At 38.3% G+C, this 15901-nt stretch overlaps 1 protein-coding gene across 1 annotated transcript; it reads right to left on the bottom strand.

Moving 5' to 3' along the window:
* Positions 1-2218: 2218 nt before the first annotated feature.
* On the bottom strand, positions 2219-7725 carry LOC149211998 (uncharacterized). The gene is made up of 3 exons (XM_089388529.1): positions 6503-7725; positions 6169-6437; positions 2219-6087 (listed from the first exon to the last, which is right to left on the bottom strand). Exons 1-3 carry the CDS (start codon positions 7723-7725, stop codon positions 2219-2221), a joined length of 5361 nt encoding a protein of 1786 aa, XP_089244655.1.
* Positions 7726-15901: the final 8176 nt, after the last annotated feature.

The raw sequence follows: 15901 nt of genomic DNA, 5'->3' as shown, positions 1-15901 counted from the left end.
TGACAATGCACATGCCAACAATTAATAACAATGATATGGGCCAGAGAGATACCTCCTTACAAGTGTCACTGCACCTCCCTCTCAATTGTTTGGTTTATGGTTTTAATACTTGGTATTGGTATAGTGCTCTCGGATAGCTCGTGGACTTTCGAGATGAAGGTTTTGCAGGTTGGTTACCTTGGTGTTGTTGGTTCCCTCAGTCTCATGTCCAAATCCACAAGTATGTTATTTATCTTCATCCTCTTCATTTCCCGCTCTCTGCAACCTATTCTCCTGTTTCACAGATCTTATGGGGAAATCTTTATAAAATGGTCTCTGTAAGAAATTGGAATCTATGTCATGAATTATGGAAAGCTCCCATCGAGTTTTACTCTGTGTTGTTTTCTTTCTATATGACTGTCTCTGTTCTCTTTGGTATTTTATTATCTCACATGGGCATGTACTACATCTCTCTGGCTTGGAGTTATGTGGATGTTGCATGCTTGTTTTTCTGTGCTAGTTGTTTACTCCATTCAATGTCTCTGATAGTGTGGAAGATTCAGAATTTCTTGTGTTTGGATCCTCTTGTTTTACGTTTGTGTCAGGTCGGAAACAGGCTCGGGGAGTCGGGGCATGTTGTTCCTTTCCTTGTGTGGCAGACCCGTATTGTTTTACCTTGGTGTTCAGTCTTAAGCGGGCTCAGGGAGCCTGGGTATGTTGCTCCATGTCATGGGTGGTAGACCCATCTCATTCTCAGGTTAATTGTCAGGTCCAGGCCTAACGTTAGTTATCCAATGCCTCTATGTTGTGATAATTTACCAGGTCTTCACTGTCACTGTAATTTTCAAGACCCCAAGTTGTCAGGCTGCTCCAAGCTCGAGGTCTGGGCATCTTGTTCCAGGGTTTTTGTCGTATCCGTTGTTTTTTCAAGAAGCATCATGGTTCGTCCTTCCTCTGGTTCTAGCTCTTTGGTCAGAGGTGGTCAGGGTTAAGGAAGGCATGCGGGGAAGTGGAGAGACAATGGCCAAGCTCATTCTCGCCAGCCGCAAGGAATAGGTCATAAATCAGTCGCACAACTAATCCAAGATGCAACCCACTCCTATTAGACAGGTACCCCATCTCAGGTTCGGCAGCTAATTTCAAATTGGGAAACATAACTTAATCAATAGGCAGAAGCAGAGTTTCAATTAGAAGATTGGAGAGACCTGTTTCCCGACCCTGGTTATTCCAGAGGTCATACTTCTCAATACAAGAAAATCGTTCACCTCTACTGGGTAATGAAGAACATTGTGGCCAAGGCCATAATGAACCCTCCAATTGGCTTTGTTAAGTCTGATCCTAGTCTTCAGGAAATCCATAAAGAATGTCAACTTCTCCAATTCCAAATTCAGCAACAGAACGTCCATCTTAGCCGCATTGAGAAACACATTTTGTGTCTTCCTTAATCTCAATTACTGGTTTCAAGTGCAAAGGATCCAACTCTAGTGGATTCCTCCGATGAATAACAATATTCTTGACTCTGTTTGGTTTCAATTTTGTTTAACTCTATATGGTAAATCTATTGGTTAGGTTATTATGGTACAGTTATTTAGCTTGTATATGGTTTCAAGACATTCAGTCTTATAAGGCACTATTAGACAAACTCAAACTTTATTGTTTTTGGATGGCTTATAATGTTGTTCGGTGGCCAACAAACCTGGTTTCCCAATGGGTAGGTTGAGGCCACTAAACTCCTTGAATATGGTTGTAACCTACTTTTGATGAATATGAATGAAAAAATCCTACCAAACTTACAAAAAAAATTAATCCCAGAGATTTTTAAATTTATTAATCAATTATTTATTATGAAAAAATGAATTAAATACTTATTATTATGTTTATTTTTTTATTATAAATAAATTATTTATTTATTATTCATTCTTTATTATTAATATATTCATTATTATATTTATTTTTTAATATAAATTAATTAATTAATTAATATTCATTATTTATTACTACTTAATTATTTAAAAAAATATATATTAAATAACTATCTTTATTATTTATAATAATAATTATTTTTTTATTATAATAATTTCTTTAATATTATTTTTATTATTATATATATATTTTTTTTTTTAACTGTAACGGATATGGTTTTTTTTATTGATTCCAGAGAAAAAAGAGTGGGGCTTTGCCGAAGCAGCCCTGATTACATCCTGCTTGTGCTTCTAAAACAGCAGCTATATCTAAACAATTATGGAGGAGTTTCTACAAATCTGTCCTCATTGATGAACAACCACCCTCTGTCCAGAGCGCTCCCTTTGTTAGCCATCAAGTCCGCTTCGGTGTTTGAAGTTCTGAGTATATGATAGAAATTGTAAGATGCAAAGGATGAGAGCACTCTTTTCAGTCTTTCCAGTGTTCTATTGAGACCTGCATTTCTGAATAACTCTCCAGCGTTCAGCTTCTTTATGAGGATCTCCGAATCTCCAAAAATCTGAATGTCCCTGATCCCTTTTTCTCTGGCAATTTGACAAGCTTTAAGAAGGCTGAGCAGTTCTGCTTGATTGTTAGTCTTCAAACCAAGACCCCAGTAGAAAGAATCGCTGGAGCGCCCTTCAGGGGAGAAAATGATCCCACCGGCGCCCGAGGGACCGGGGTTTCCTTTAGAAGCCCCGTCAAAGAAGATTGTATGAGAGTTTTGAGCTCTCCACCAGATCTGGAATGTTTCATCTGCGTCTCTCTTCTTCCAGGATGGGAGCTCTAGATTAGGAGAAAAGAGGATTTTTCTGATTTGTAATTCAAGCTTTCCAATCCACCGCTTCTCTATCTGCTGAAGAGATGCATCCTCTTTATAATACTGTTGCTGCACCGTTTCTAGAAGAAGGGATCTAGCCTTAGCTGCTACTTGCAAGGGAGTTAGATGGTAATCTTTAAAGACCTTCTGGTTACGGGCCAACCAGATCTTCCAGCAGACAAATTTGGGCAAAGCGTTCCAGATTTTATACCAAATCGATTTTTGAGGGATATGCCGAGAGTAACGGTGGCTCCATTCGGCAAAGAGGTCTGGAACTGATATCTGAGCGGGAGAGCTTATAAGCAAATCTTGGAGCGTAAAATTCCATACTTCCTTTGCGTACTGGCAGTCGATGAAGAGGTGTTGAGCTGTCTCGGCGTTGCTTCTACAAAGGGCGCACCAGTGAGGGCCAGCGAAGCTTCTTTTTACTAGATTGTCACCTGTTAGAATCTTATTGTGTATCAGTGTCCAGACAAAGAAGTTGACTTTCGGGAGAGCTGTGGGATCCCAAACGTTTTTCCAGAACGCCGGACTGTGTTTGCTATTTCCCGATGTCTGAAATGCTTTATAGCCTTCAGCTGCTGTGTAATCTCCAGAATGGCCCCAGCCCCATCGGTCTTGCATCGATCTATGAATCGGTGCGGCCTCTTCGATCAGGTCCAGAAATAAATTCAGTTGTTGTTGCAGATGTGCTGGAGGAGCAGGAATTGCCCAACCTGCCCAATCGCCTCTCTGATCCCAAACGGATATGTCAAATAGACTTAACTTCCCACCTGTAATTAACCAGTCCCTTAATCCTGCGATTTCCTCATTTTCGCTTAGAGGATTTCGCCCCATTATCCTGTCCTGCCAGAGTCGAATTTTCTTGCCATTCCCTGGGATTCTGTAGATGTTTCGTTTGAAGATTTTGCTGCTTTTGTAACAGAGCTTCCACAGCAGCGTACTGTTTGCTGTGTAATCCAGATGGAGGTTTCTCAAATCAGTTCTGTTTGTATACTTTGATCGCAGAATGACACTTACAGGAAGACTTGGCTCTTTAAACATTTTCCACAGGATTTTGCTGCCTAAGGCGAGATTGACCAGAGAAGGATCTCGGATTTGCAATCCTCCTTCCTCGATGGGTTTCTTGACTGTTTCCCAATTTACAAGATGGAGTTTCTTATCATTGCCCCTGCCTCCTTGCCAGAGGAAATTTCTAAGGAGAGAGGAGATTTGGTCCATGATATTTCTGGGGGCGAGCAGAAAGGCTGCTTGATAAATTATTAAAGAAGAGAGCTGAGATTTGATTAAAATGACCTTACCTCCTTTTGTCAACCAGTATCCTCCCCATTTCAAGATCTTGGATTTGAATTTGCAGATTATGTCGCTCCAAAGCGATCTCTTATTCACTCCTGAGATTATGGGTAGGCCGAGATATCTGATTCTCTCCCATTGTGAATGCCCTTTGAATCCAAGAGAGTTAGCTATGTTGTTGAGCTCCTGTTGATCTGTATTCCAGCTGTAGACTTCGCTTTTGCTTTCGTTTACCAGTGCTCCTGAGACTTTGCAGTAGTTCCTAATGACCGTGCCGAAGGCCTTTGCAATTCTGATTGAGGCGCCCCCCAGAAGGATCGAGTCATCTGCAAATAATGCATGGTTCAGGGAGCTTGCTCTGTTGGAGGGTTTGAGGCCCGGAATGGATCCTGACAGTCTTTCAGCTTCAAGTTTTCGACTTAATGCTTCAGCCAATATGATGTAAAGATAGGGAGAGAGCGGGCATCCCTGCCTGATGCCTCTCTTGGCTTTAAAGAAGTTTGCAGGTCTGCCGTTTATGAGGGGAGCTATCCATGGGTTGTTCATGCAGGCTTTTAGAAGGTTGACAAACTGAATGGAGAAGCCAAAGGAGAGCAAGACTTTACTTAGAAATGTTCTATTGACTCTGTCGAACGCATTCGCCATATCTAACTTTATGAGCATACCTTTCTCTTTTCTCTGCTTGCTTGAGTGTATGGTCTCCTGAACTTGAATGACGTTGTCCAGGATGTGTCTACCTTTCACAAAGCCTCCTTGAGATTTAGAGATGATTCTAGGGAGCAAGGGCTTCATTCTGTTGGCCAACAACTTTGCCAAGATCTTATAGGAAGCATTACATAATGAAATTGGCCTGAATCTGGCAAAAGTTTCCGGATTAGAGTCTTTGGGAATCAGAGCTAAGTAGGTTGAGTTAGTGCTGCCGCCTACTTTGGCTTTAGACATGAATCCCCTTATCATCTTTTGTAAATCATTTTTTATGATGTCCCAGCATACTTTGTAGAAGTGAATGGTAAATCCGTCCGGCCCGGGGGCCTTGTCGGAATCCATGGACCAGATAGTTTTGATTATTTCTTCCTCTGTAACAGGTTTGCATAAATCTGCGTTGTCCTCCAGAGAGATTAAGGAGGGGATATGGTTGAGAAATTCTGTTTCCTCCATTTCTTCACCTTGGTCATTCGAGCTGTAGAGATTCTGAAAGTGTAGTTCTGCAGCTTCTTTGACTTGCTGATTGCCCTTGCAGATTTGGCCCGCCATAGTCTTTATTTCTGCTATATGGTTCCTTGACAATCTAGCTCTGTACTGCCGGTGGAAGAAAGAGGTATTGCGGTCCCCTCCTTTCAGCCACAGGCTCCTAGACTTTAATCTCCAGTATTCTTCCTCATTTCTAAAAGATTGGTAGGCTGCTCTCTGCGCTTTTATTTCCTTGTCCAAGAGGTTTTCATTAATGTTTTTACATTCCATGTCATTTTGAAGGGAATGCAAAGCCTGGACTGCTGCAACTCTAAGAGAGGTGGGGTTGGGAGTTGGTTTCTTGATCCACTCCTTCAATGCTTTTTTGGTGAGTTTCAGTTTTTGCTCCCAAACAAAGCTTGGGGAACCTGAAATGGAGATGTTCCAAGATGCTTTCACCGTGTCCATAAAGCCTTCTCTTTCAATCCATTGAGGAGAAAAACGAAATGGGATGGGACCCAAATCCTCTTCGTCTTCTAAACAGAGCTGTATTGGCTTGTGATCCGAGGACAACTTGGGCAGAATTTTTGTTGTTATGATTTTCTTATTCATGAGGAGGGATTGCACTAGAAAACGATCAAGCCGAGCAGAGATATGATCTGTTCCAGTTCTGTTATTTGACCAGGTGAATAAGCCTTGGATTGGATTAAAATCTTGGAGATCCCAGAGCTGAGCAAGTTCCTCCACTACACCCACCATAGGGTCCTTGGAGTCAGAACCTCCTCTTTTTTCTTTTGCTTTCAAAACTATATTGAGATCTCCAGCGAGAATGATGTTGTTAGGGGTTTCCTGTTCAAGAAATTCTGCCAAAGATTTCCAGCAGTCTCTTTTTTCTGAATAATTGACAGGTACATATAGATTGACTAGAGAGATAGATAACTTACTTGAAATGTGGGTTATTTCTGTATATATCCAGTGCAAGGTCTCATGAGTGCTGATGAGTTGGAATTGTTCTTCGTTCCATAGCGTTGCCAGACCTCCCGAGGATCCCCGAGCGCTGACAGCTATGCCTGAGTTTTTCTTCCATTTTGATTTGCTGGTTTCTAGCAGGGCTTGACCGCCTATCTTAGTCTCTTGGAGCATGAGGATATTAGTAGGTTCCGATTTTAAGAGGTCCTTAACTGCTTCTATTTTGGCGGGGTTCCCCAGTCCTCTGCAATTCCAAGAGACTAAGTTCATTATTTACCTATGCTTGGGGTGGAGCCGCCCTTGGATGACCTGGGCCTGTTACTTCTTCCGATTGTCATTTCTATCGTGGATTGGCTCCCTTGTGTTTTGAGCCTTTCTGCTTCTTCTTCTCTTTTTTCCTTGCAGGATTTCCTTCCGAGTCTTTTTAAAGGTCTCTCAAAGAGTTCTTCCTCTGAGGACTCAGAGCTTTCAGCTGGCTTTTTCTTCGTGATTTCTGCATAGGTGGGGCTTGAGGGGCTGCCTTGGGTGACTTCGATGTGGATGTCACCCCCTCCCTCATTGCTTTCAGGAGGGGTTTCCTCATGGTTCTCTTTTACCTGGTCTTTGATCGGTGGATCTGGTTGCGCCTCCTCGGTTCCTTTTACATTTTCTCCTGTCTCCTGAGTTGGGATGACATTGTTCCTGTCTCTTGTTGCTGCGCTTTTTCCTGTGTCCTTCTTTGCTTGGGCTGTTCTCTGGACTAGGGTCCATTGCTCTCCATTCTGTTTTTCAGCCTGGTCCTCTGCTTTCTTCTTACAATTCTTGGCGAAGTGGCCGTAGCCGTGACAGTGTCTGCATTTAAAGGGGAGCTGCTCATAATCGAGCTCTTGGATGTGCGTCCATCCTGCCACCGTAAGCTTGATCGCTTCAGGCAATCCTTCTTCAAGGTCCACTTCGACGCAGATGCGCGCACAAGAATATTGGTCTCTTCTTACAGCCTGGTCTATATACTTGCCTAATGCGTTCCCAATAGTCTGAAACGATTTTTGGTTCCAGCAGTGAAGGGGCAGATGGGGGAGTCTTACCCACACCGGCACAGCAGATGGGACGTCTTGAGAGGGATCAAAGTCTGGGTTCCATTGATTTAAATACAGTCCCTGCGGCCCCATGAAATAGGGGCCATTTCTGAAGATTAAGCTTCTGTCTTCCGAGCTTTCAAAAACAAAAACGAAGTACCCTTTGCCCACGAAGTAACTCTTCACTCCGTTTTTTATCAGAGGTTGCCAGTTTCTTTGGGTCCAATCCTCCACGGATTTGGGGGAGGGCCATAGGCCTGTAAACTGGCCTATGAGGCCTTTTTCTGCCAAGTTCAGAGCAGCTTTGCAGGTGTCCTCCTCTGGCAGGGCAACAGAGGGTATCGAATCCATCCTTTTGATGAATTTTTGCTGAGTCGCAGAAGGAGACCGATTTGTTCCATTCGCTATCAAGTTTCTGAACGCTGTAACTTCGGGGGGCGGATCCGCAGGGGGGGAAGAGCTCTCAGGAGCCTCCATCTGGCTGCAGAGGGAGGGACGAGGCTGTGCGCAGAGGCGCAGCAGCCTGAGCGACGCCGCAGACACTCAGAACCCTAGCTTGAGAGCGAAGGGTCGGGCCGCGCGCAGAAAAAAAAAAAAATTGGTTGTTATCTTTTAGTTGTGTGTTTTATTATTATATATTTATCAATAATGTATATAGTAAATATAAATATAAATTTAATTAAATGCAATTATGTTAATAAACATATTATTTTTCCCCTCATTTAAATATTTTTCCATATAAAATCTTTATAATTTATATGTTCGAATTCCTTTCTTAAAACTTCATTGTTACATTTTCCTAAATAACAACTTATTATATATGTAAAATTTCCTATATGCCATCCTCGAGATCTAAACTTCTTAGTATTATTTTTTTCCATAGTTGAGATGAAGTGAAGTGTAATTACACCATCAAGATAAAGTCATTTCCTTGCATAAAGATAGCACCATCAAGATAGATATAGATCACACCATGTAGATAGAGTAATCAACATTTTACACATGTTTATTTGTAATGAAAGTATATAGCAAATTTGACACATTTAATTTGTCTTCCACTATTGAATAAGGAAATCACTCAATCATGGATTTTTTTTAGCAATATACTTAACATGGGTATTTTTGTCCATGGAAAAACCTCTAGCATTTAATTTAATAGATATGATCCTTCACTTGAACATTTAGTCAAGACTGGTTAAAACCACACAATCATGGAGTTTTTTTAACAACATACTTTGCTTGATATTTATGTTCATGGAAAAACCACCTACCTATGACTCTTTGCATAAACGTTAAAGTGAGTGAAGATAGAGTTGGGAATTTGTTTGCATGAAGATCCACCGTCCTTTTATTAACGAACATGGACTCTTAACCAAAATTTTAAAGTGAAGTGAGGTGTAAGATAACATTTTTATGCAGCTATGACAATTAAGGGATTTGTTTTTTAAATAGAATCATGCTTATGTTTATGGTTATAATTCAAATCCATATCTTTTTCTCTTTAATGGGTGATATTATTTATATAAAAAGTTGTGGTATTTTTATTATAAAAAATTAATTAGTCATTGCAGGGAAGGAATTCTAATAACTTTTCATAAAGTTATTTATGAATTGAATTTCAAAATCACCAAAATTATTTATTTATATAAAGATTTATCAAATAGAAAAGGTTTGAAACGCTTAAAATCAGGGAATTGGTCGGTTGATCGGTTGCCTATTAACTAAAAACATTTTTTTCCCTAATTAGAAATCTAAATTGGCTTTCGAGTTAGTTAATTTGTTGTTATGTCATAGCATAGGGAACCATTCAATCTTGCAGTTCGTTTTTTGACAACACATTTAATTATGCAAAGAATAGCTTCTAATTTCATGTCTTTGGTCTTTGGTCCAAATTATAAGTGTCTCAAGATGATAAATGAATCCCCTAGAACAAGAAAATACCTTCGATGGAATGTATGGACTAGTATAATACCCTGTAAAAGAGCATATTTTTTTGCTAAATTGTTGTAAATAACTCCTAATGAAAATACATAATGTCCTTCCCTCGATCGGGGTGATGGAGTGGGTAAGGAGCCATAACGGCGATGTCAGAAACTGGCCAAAGCGAGGACTGCTTACCGCAGCTCGCATGAGTGAAAGGCAGAACGTGGAGCGGTACTACCAAACGTTCGAGAGAAATGGCGTGAGGACTGCTAGGACGAAGAGAGGTGGGGAGGACAACGAAGAAGGAAGGATGGGACAACAAGGTGATGTGAGGAGGTATGAAAGAGGGAGTAAGGAAGGAAGGATGGTTAGAGTTGGAGAGAAAAAAAAGAAGAAGCACGACGAGGAAGCTAGACAAACAGCCAGAACACAAGAAGCGAAATACTGGGTATGTTTACTATCTATGCTCTATAATTCAAATAGCAAATTGCAGTATGTCAGATGGGGTTAGAAACAGGGGTCTGGGGGAGAAGGCAAGACCTTGTGAGGAGGTTTTGTTGCATAAACAGCATGGGAATCGGGGGAGAGGAGAGCCCGGTAGCTCAGCTCTGCGGCAGGAAAAGAAAAGGGGTATAGATATAGATAGGAAGGGGCCTACTGAGTTCAGAACCAAAATCATAAAGGTTAAAATGGAGAGTGATAGTGAGGCCGGGAGGTCGGATAGTCTGGACAATTTAACCAGGCAAGGAGTCTAGGTAGGGGAGGGAAGCCCGAGTCATAGAAGGGAGCGAGCCTGGGAGGGGAAACCGGGTAAGAAGCCAAGAAAGAGGGAGAAGACCTCCCAGGGGGGAACACAGACGAGAAAGGGAGTGGAACCAGCCAGCAAGGGAGGATGGGGGAGAATTTTAATAGTTAGATCCATGGGTTCACCATACTGGCGAAGCCCTGAGAAAGGGTTAGCTAGTCGGAAACAAAAGGGGGAGACCGAGGAACTAACGAAGAGACAGTTCCCAGAAACTTGAGTGAAAATCAGGAAAGGGGGAGTAGGGAGAAGGGGCGGACTAACTTGGGCCCATCGGGGTATCTAGGAACAGAGGAGTGCAGGCACAAGCGAGATAGGACAGGTAAACAGAAAACACCAAAATTTATGGGAATTTGGTTGGAAAACGATTTTATCCTGACTCAGTACTGTGAACAGATAGAAGGGAGCGAAGACATGGCACGAACAGCCAGAGGTCGTGGTCGTGGTCGTAGGGGCAGGACAAATATTGGTCCGCGCTCTCAGGACAGTGACACCCTAGGCAAAAGGTTGGGGCGACGTCCCATGGACGAGACCGTGAAGGAAGCGGCCAGAGCTTATATGAAAGACACAGATGTTGGCATCAGGAAAATTATTGATGAGATGGAAGACAGGGTTAAGGAAGAGGACTCGGAGGAAGAGATGGAAGAATGGAGAGACCTCATTCCTGACCCTGGCAATACGAGAGGCCAGATGTCTCAATATAAATAGACTCTTCATTTGTACTGGCTCATGAAGAAGTTGGTGTGTAAGGCAGTGGAGCAAGTCTCCATGGGGATGGCACTGATAATCAGGGATATGCCTGATTACAAATGGGACCTGCAGACCATACAATTCCAGCTTTGTAAACAAGATATGCGCCTGGATCGTATACAGAGACACATCCCATGTATCGTGGAAATGACACCAGCAAACAAAGGCTCAGCAAAAGATCCAACAGTTGTTGAGCCAGACCAGGATGAGCAGAAGGAATAGACTAAGCATATGATCTCAGGTCACTGTTTTTTAGCGACTGGTTTTTCTTTTTATATGCATGTTTATGGGAACTGTAGATAAAAACTGGTTTTTAAATAGTTCTGTTTATATAGCCTGGGTAGAAAGACTTCTAACTTACCAATTTTGGATGGCGTATAATATGCATAGGTGGCCAACAAACTTGGTTTCCCACTGGGCAAGTTGAGGCCATCTATTGATAGTACGTGGATTCAGCTTGTTTTTATATAAATAGAAAAAAGGACCTACCTAAGCTTGCAAAAAAAAAAAAAAAAACATAATGTCCTTCAATTATTCCTTTGGGGTGAAAGATTCCAACTCATCACCCTTGCCTCCCCTTTTAAAAAATAAAAAACATGGTTAGACTTTAAGATATTTGACAATATTACCTTTAAATTAATACAAAATTATCACAACCACAAAGATCATATAAAAATAAAACCAACAATTTTTTAAAAGATAAAAAATCAAAATTACAGTGTTATAAAATGCATCATTTATTGAGAATTAAAATAATTATACTTTACTAAACTAAAATTAGCATCTATTCATAATTAAAACTAGTTACTAAAAATATGAGTTTATGAATTCATCAAAGAAAAATAAAAGAAAAACTTAAATTACATGAATTTTTTTAGTATTTTTATTAGTTAATTTTGTTCAAAAATTAATAGAGATTTTTAATAATCATAATTTGAAGTTGTTTAAAATGCAAAGTTGGAGTGTCTCAAGTGTTTTTTAGGGTGCTAAATTAAAAGTAACATTTATTTATAATTAAAATTAGTCAATAAAAATATGAGTTAATGAATTCATCAAGAAAATGAAAGGAAAAAGTAAAGTGCGTGAATTTTCTTGAGCTTTTTTATTACCTAATTGTGTTTTAAACTTAATAGAGATTTTTAAGAATTATAAGTTGAATTTGTTTAAAATGCAAAGTTCGAGTGCCTCAAGGTTTTTTAGGGTGTTGATTCCATTTGTATATTCAAAAACACATTTGAAATAATAAGAAAGCACAATCTCAGTCAAAATTGTATTCTAAGATTCCAACCAAGAAAGTTGAAAATTGTATTTCGAGATTCCAACCAAGAGAGTTGTTTCGTCTATTAGTTAGATTATGCCATTTGTAATTAGACAAAAATAAAGATGATTATAAAAATAATTTATAAAAGATTAAAAAATATAAATAGATAAAGTAAGTTGTAATTGGCCAACCATCAAAATGATTAAAAAAATAGTTGATAAAAGATTAAATAAATACATATATATAATTAATGAAGTATAAAAAAATTATTATTATTTTAATTTTAATTTTTAAAATGGGGTTTGATTTCAATATTTTAAATTATTAATTTATTTAATAGAAATGGAAGTGTTTCATAGTAATGTGACACAGTGCATTCCAACCACCTTTCCAACCACCTTTTAATATGCATTAGATAGACATAAATCTTAAAGATTTGAATTTCCAATCTTTTAATATATAACACTTTATTTTCACAACACTTACCAAATGAATTACCTTAAAATTATAATACATTATTGCAATTATCTAATTTCAATTTCATAAATATATAATCAACTTTTAATTTAAATATACATTTCCTTTTAAAAAGACTTGTAAAAACTTATCGAAAAATTCACACATTAAAAAATTATAAACAGTGTAACATTCTATTTCATGGCTCTTATCTAAGAATCCGCATATCTAAACTTATAAACATGGTGTAACATTATAAGCATCTATATTATGTGACAACTTAGTTTTATTGGAAAAAATGAGTTGTTTTTCCTATTATTTAAGGAGTTTAGTTTAATATATTTTTTATTATTTAGAGTATATTATAGGAGTATAGTTCCTATATAACGTGAATGAATGTAATGGTTAAAAGCTTGTATTTTTTGTAAGGATATAAATTTAAATTTAAAAAAAAAATATAGAATGCAAAGTTCTATTAGTAGTGGAATGTTAATTCAATAAATTTAATTATAATAATATTTAATTAGTATTTATTACAAAATAGTAATATGATTGAATTAAAATATGTGTATGAGTAAAATAATTACAATTACAATGATGATTTTAATTTAATGTATTATATAATGTTGAATGTATAGTGCAATAAGTGTAATTAAGTAGTTCACACAAAATTTACATTAAATATAGTTGGCATTGTAGCATATGATATTAACAATTGAGTACTTGCTTTTATTTATTGGGAGATATAATGTGATGTCTGGTCATGTGTTAAATTTATGTCTATCACACCCAATGATGATAAACTATCTCTTAAGCCTAATAATTCTTTGATGATGAACCATTTTATTAGAGTTCCTTCTCCCTTAACTTGGATGTGTGACTTATTAACAATCTTTAGCACTTACGTAAAACCTTGGATGGCTTCTTTCCCTTGGTCTCTTGCACTTAGTTATCAATTTGATTCACTTTGACCCTTAAGGAACTCATTTGGGGCATTTCCTAACTTTATGGATTTGGTTGGGGATGCAAACCGTCATTTCACCCCTAAACACTTAGGATGCTTTATTGTGACTTCACAACAATGAAATGCATTTAAGACATTATTAATGGGGCTAGAATGAGTTAAAATTAATTGAACATACCTTGTCTTTTGGCAAAGAATGTTGGTTGAGGGTTGGCTTCTTAAGAGGATACCACATCTATGTTCCACAACACATGTAATAGAGAGGTGGTTTGGGCTTGGAAGTCTGGTGCATAATATTATCAAACTTGTGGTATTGAAACAATGCACATGGCATGATTATTTTAGATGACTCATGCCTTTTAATGACTAACCTAATGCATTAAGGTCGCTACCTTGCCTATTTATACAATTTAATCTCCATTTGTAAAAAGGCACATCTACTATTGGCTCTTTTTAGATTATTTTGAAAACTTATTTTGGAAACCCTACTTTGTAGATATACGCTCAATAAGAAACACATCTTGATTTTCCACCTTTTCTATATTCTTGGGCCACTTGAACATGCCATCTTTGGCATCTCTTTGTGATTAGCTTGAGTCCAACCTTGAAGACTTATTGTAATGAAGGCTTGTTGATTTATGTATGACATATTTTTTGGCATAGTTCCATTTATGCCTTGGACATTTCAATCCTATAACCTCAAGGGAGGTTCCATCAACACTTAGACAAGGAGGGTATCACACTTTCTAATGGAATTACTTAGTTTTATCATTGGAATATATTTTATGGTAAGAGATCTCGTGTGCAAGTGTGTGTATTGGAGATCAAGTTATGTCTTATCTCGTAGGAAACTATAAATGTGTATGTAGGATCTTCCAACATGGTTATCACTCTTGGAGGAAAGTCACACTCTCCTCTTATGCACCTACATGAATGAATTTTGGGTGAGTTCTTCCCACACTTCAATTTGTGTTTTCAATATTAGAGTTTTTAGTGTATTAAAGGAATGGCCAATAAATTAACTCTAATTAATAAAAAAAATAACTTGATTTTATAATAAAGCCTAATTTCTAAAGTCCATGTGAAGGATCTTCATAATATATAACCATAAACTAACGTAATCATGATTTAAACCACTAACTACCCTAATAACCTAATAGGCTTCCCTCTCTTCTTAATCCTCTCTTTCCTCGTGCTAGATTTTCTCACTTGAGTTTACTCAAGTAGCCACTCACTCCCCTCTTTTCAGTTTGGGTGGTCCTCCATCCCTACCTTCACAATACATATGAAACTCAACTCTAAATTCATATTATTTTGTTTTGTATTACTTGTATTACTATCAAAAACCAAAGAGATTACATAAGATTTTGCTTATGAAATTGTTCAAGATGCTGGAAGTCTCAATGTTACCAAAAAACCTGGTTATAGAAACCAAAATTAGGGTCATTCTAGACATATGTAGACCCAGAAGAATAGGGAGTCACTGAAACTATTCATCTTCCTTTCTACCCCCTATACAAAACTTACTATTTAGGCTAGTTAAAATGAGTATGGTAAAGTATAACAACAAGAACATAATAGAAACCACAAAACATAAATAATAAAATAGAAATATAAGTAGATTAATCAAGGATGACGACTGTCGATCCTAGAGAGCCAACTTCATGTGAATTATTCTCCGATAGGGTTGAATTGGAAAAAAATGGAAATGAGAGGAACTGCATTGGTAACTGCATCCTCTTCATCGTGACCTTTGCATGCAGTGTCAAAGTCTGAAACAATATATCTTTCCACCCGATTCAACCTTACTGTTGTGTTATCCAAGTTGTAGTTGATGTCTCTCATAATGCGCTTGATTTCTTTCTGGCCTACAAAGATTTTGTACTTGTCAATTTGTGTGTTTATCCCTAATGACCATTTTAGTAGAGCCTGCAATTGGCGATGAAGGGTGATGGAGTGCAGACAGTGAAGTCGTCTCTTCCTGAATTTGTCAAGATCCGGTACCCATATGAGACAACCTCCACTAATCTCAGAGTCAGAAAAGTATTGTTGATCACCAAATTCCTTGGCTTCAAGTTTCAAAATTTACTTCCACACCTCTAATGGAGCAGCCTCAAAAAAGTTAGCTACGGACTCCCATCCAAAAATTCATCGATGCTTTGATGAGGAAGGTTGTGCAACTCCTCCTCAACATGTCAATTGTCATTTCCTAAGCGCCATGAGTTCCCTGCAAACCACAAAGACTAATACTACGAAAAATAACATAAAACGATGGCAAGAATTATAGTGGAGAGGTGAAAACTAGATGTGAGTACTAAAATAATAGTAAACTGAGGAGGAGAGGGAGATGTTAAAGGACTGAAGTGTGATGGAGTCTTAAGGGAGACCTAGGACCACACATGAGTTTTTAATTTGGAGAACTAATGATGTACAAATGACATGGCACTGAAACACCTTGATTCGATCTTGAAGACTAACGACTAAATATATGACCTGT

This window comes from Pinus tabuliformis, chromosome 1_1, assembly GCF_031772625.1.
Source record: "Pinus tabuliformis cultivar Carrire ecotype Pingquan chromosome 1_1, CPIR1, whole genome shotgun sequence".
Lineage (NCBI taxonomy): Eukaryota > Viridiplantae > Streptophyta > Pinopsida > Pinales > Pinaceae > Pinus > Pinus tabuliformis.
The sequence above is the reverse complement of the archived record's forward strand: the minus strand, read 5'-3'. Positions and strand labels throughout refer to the sequence as shown.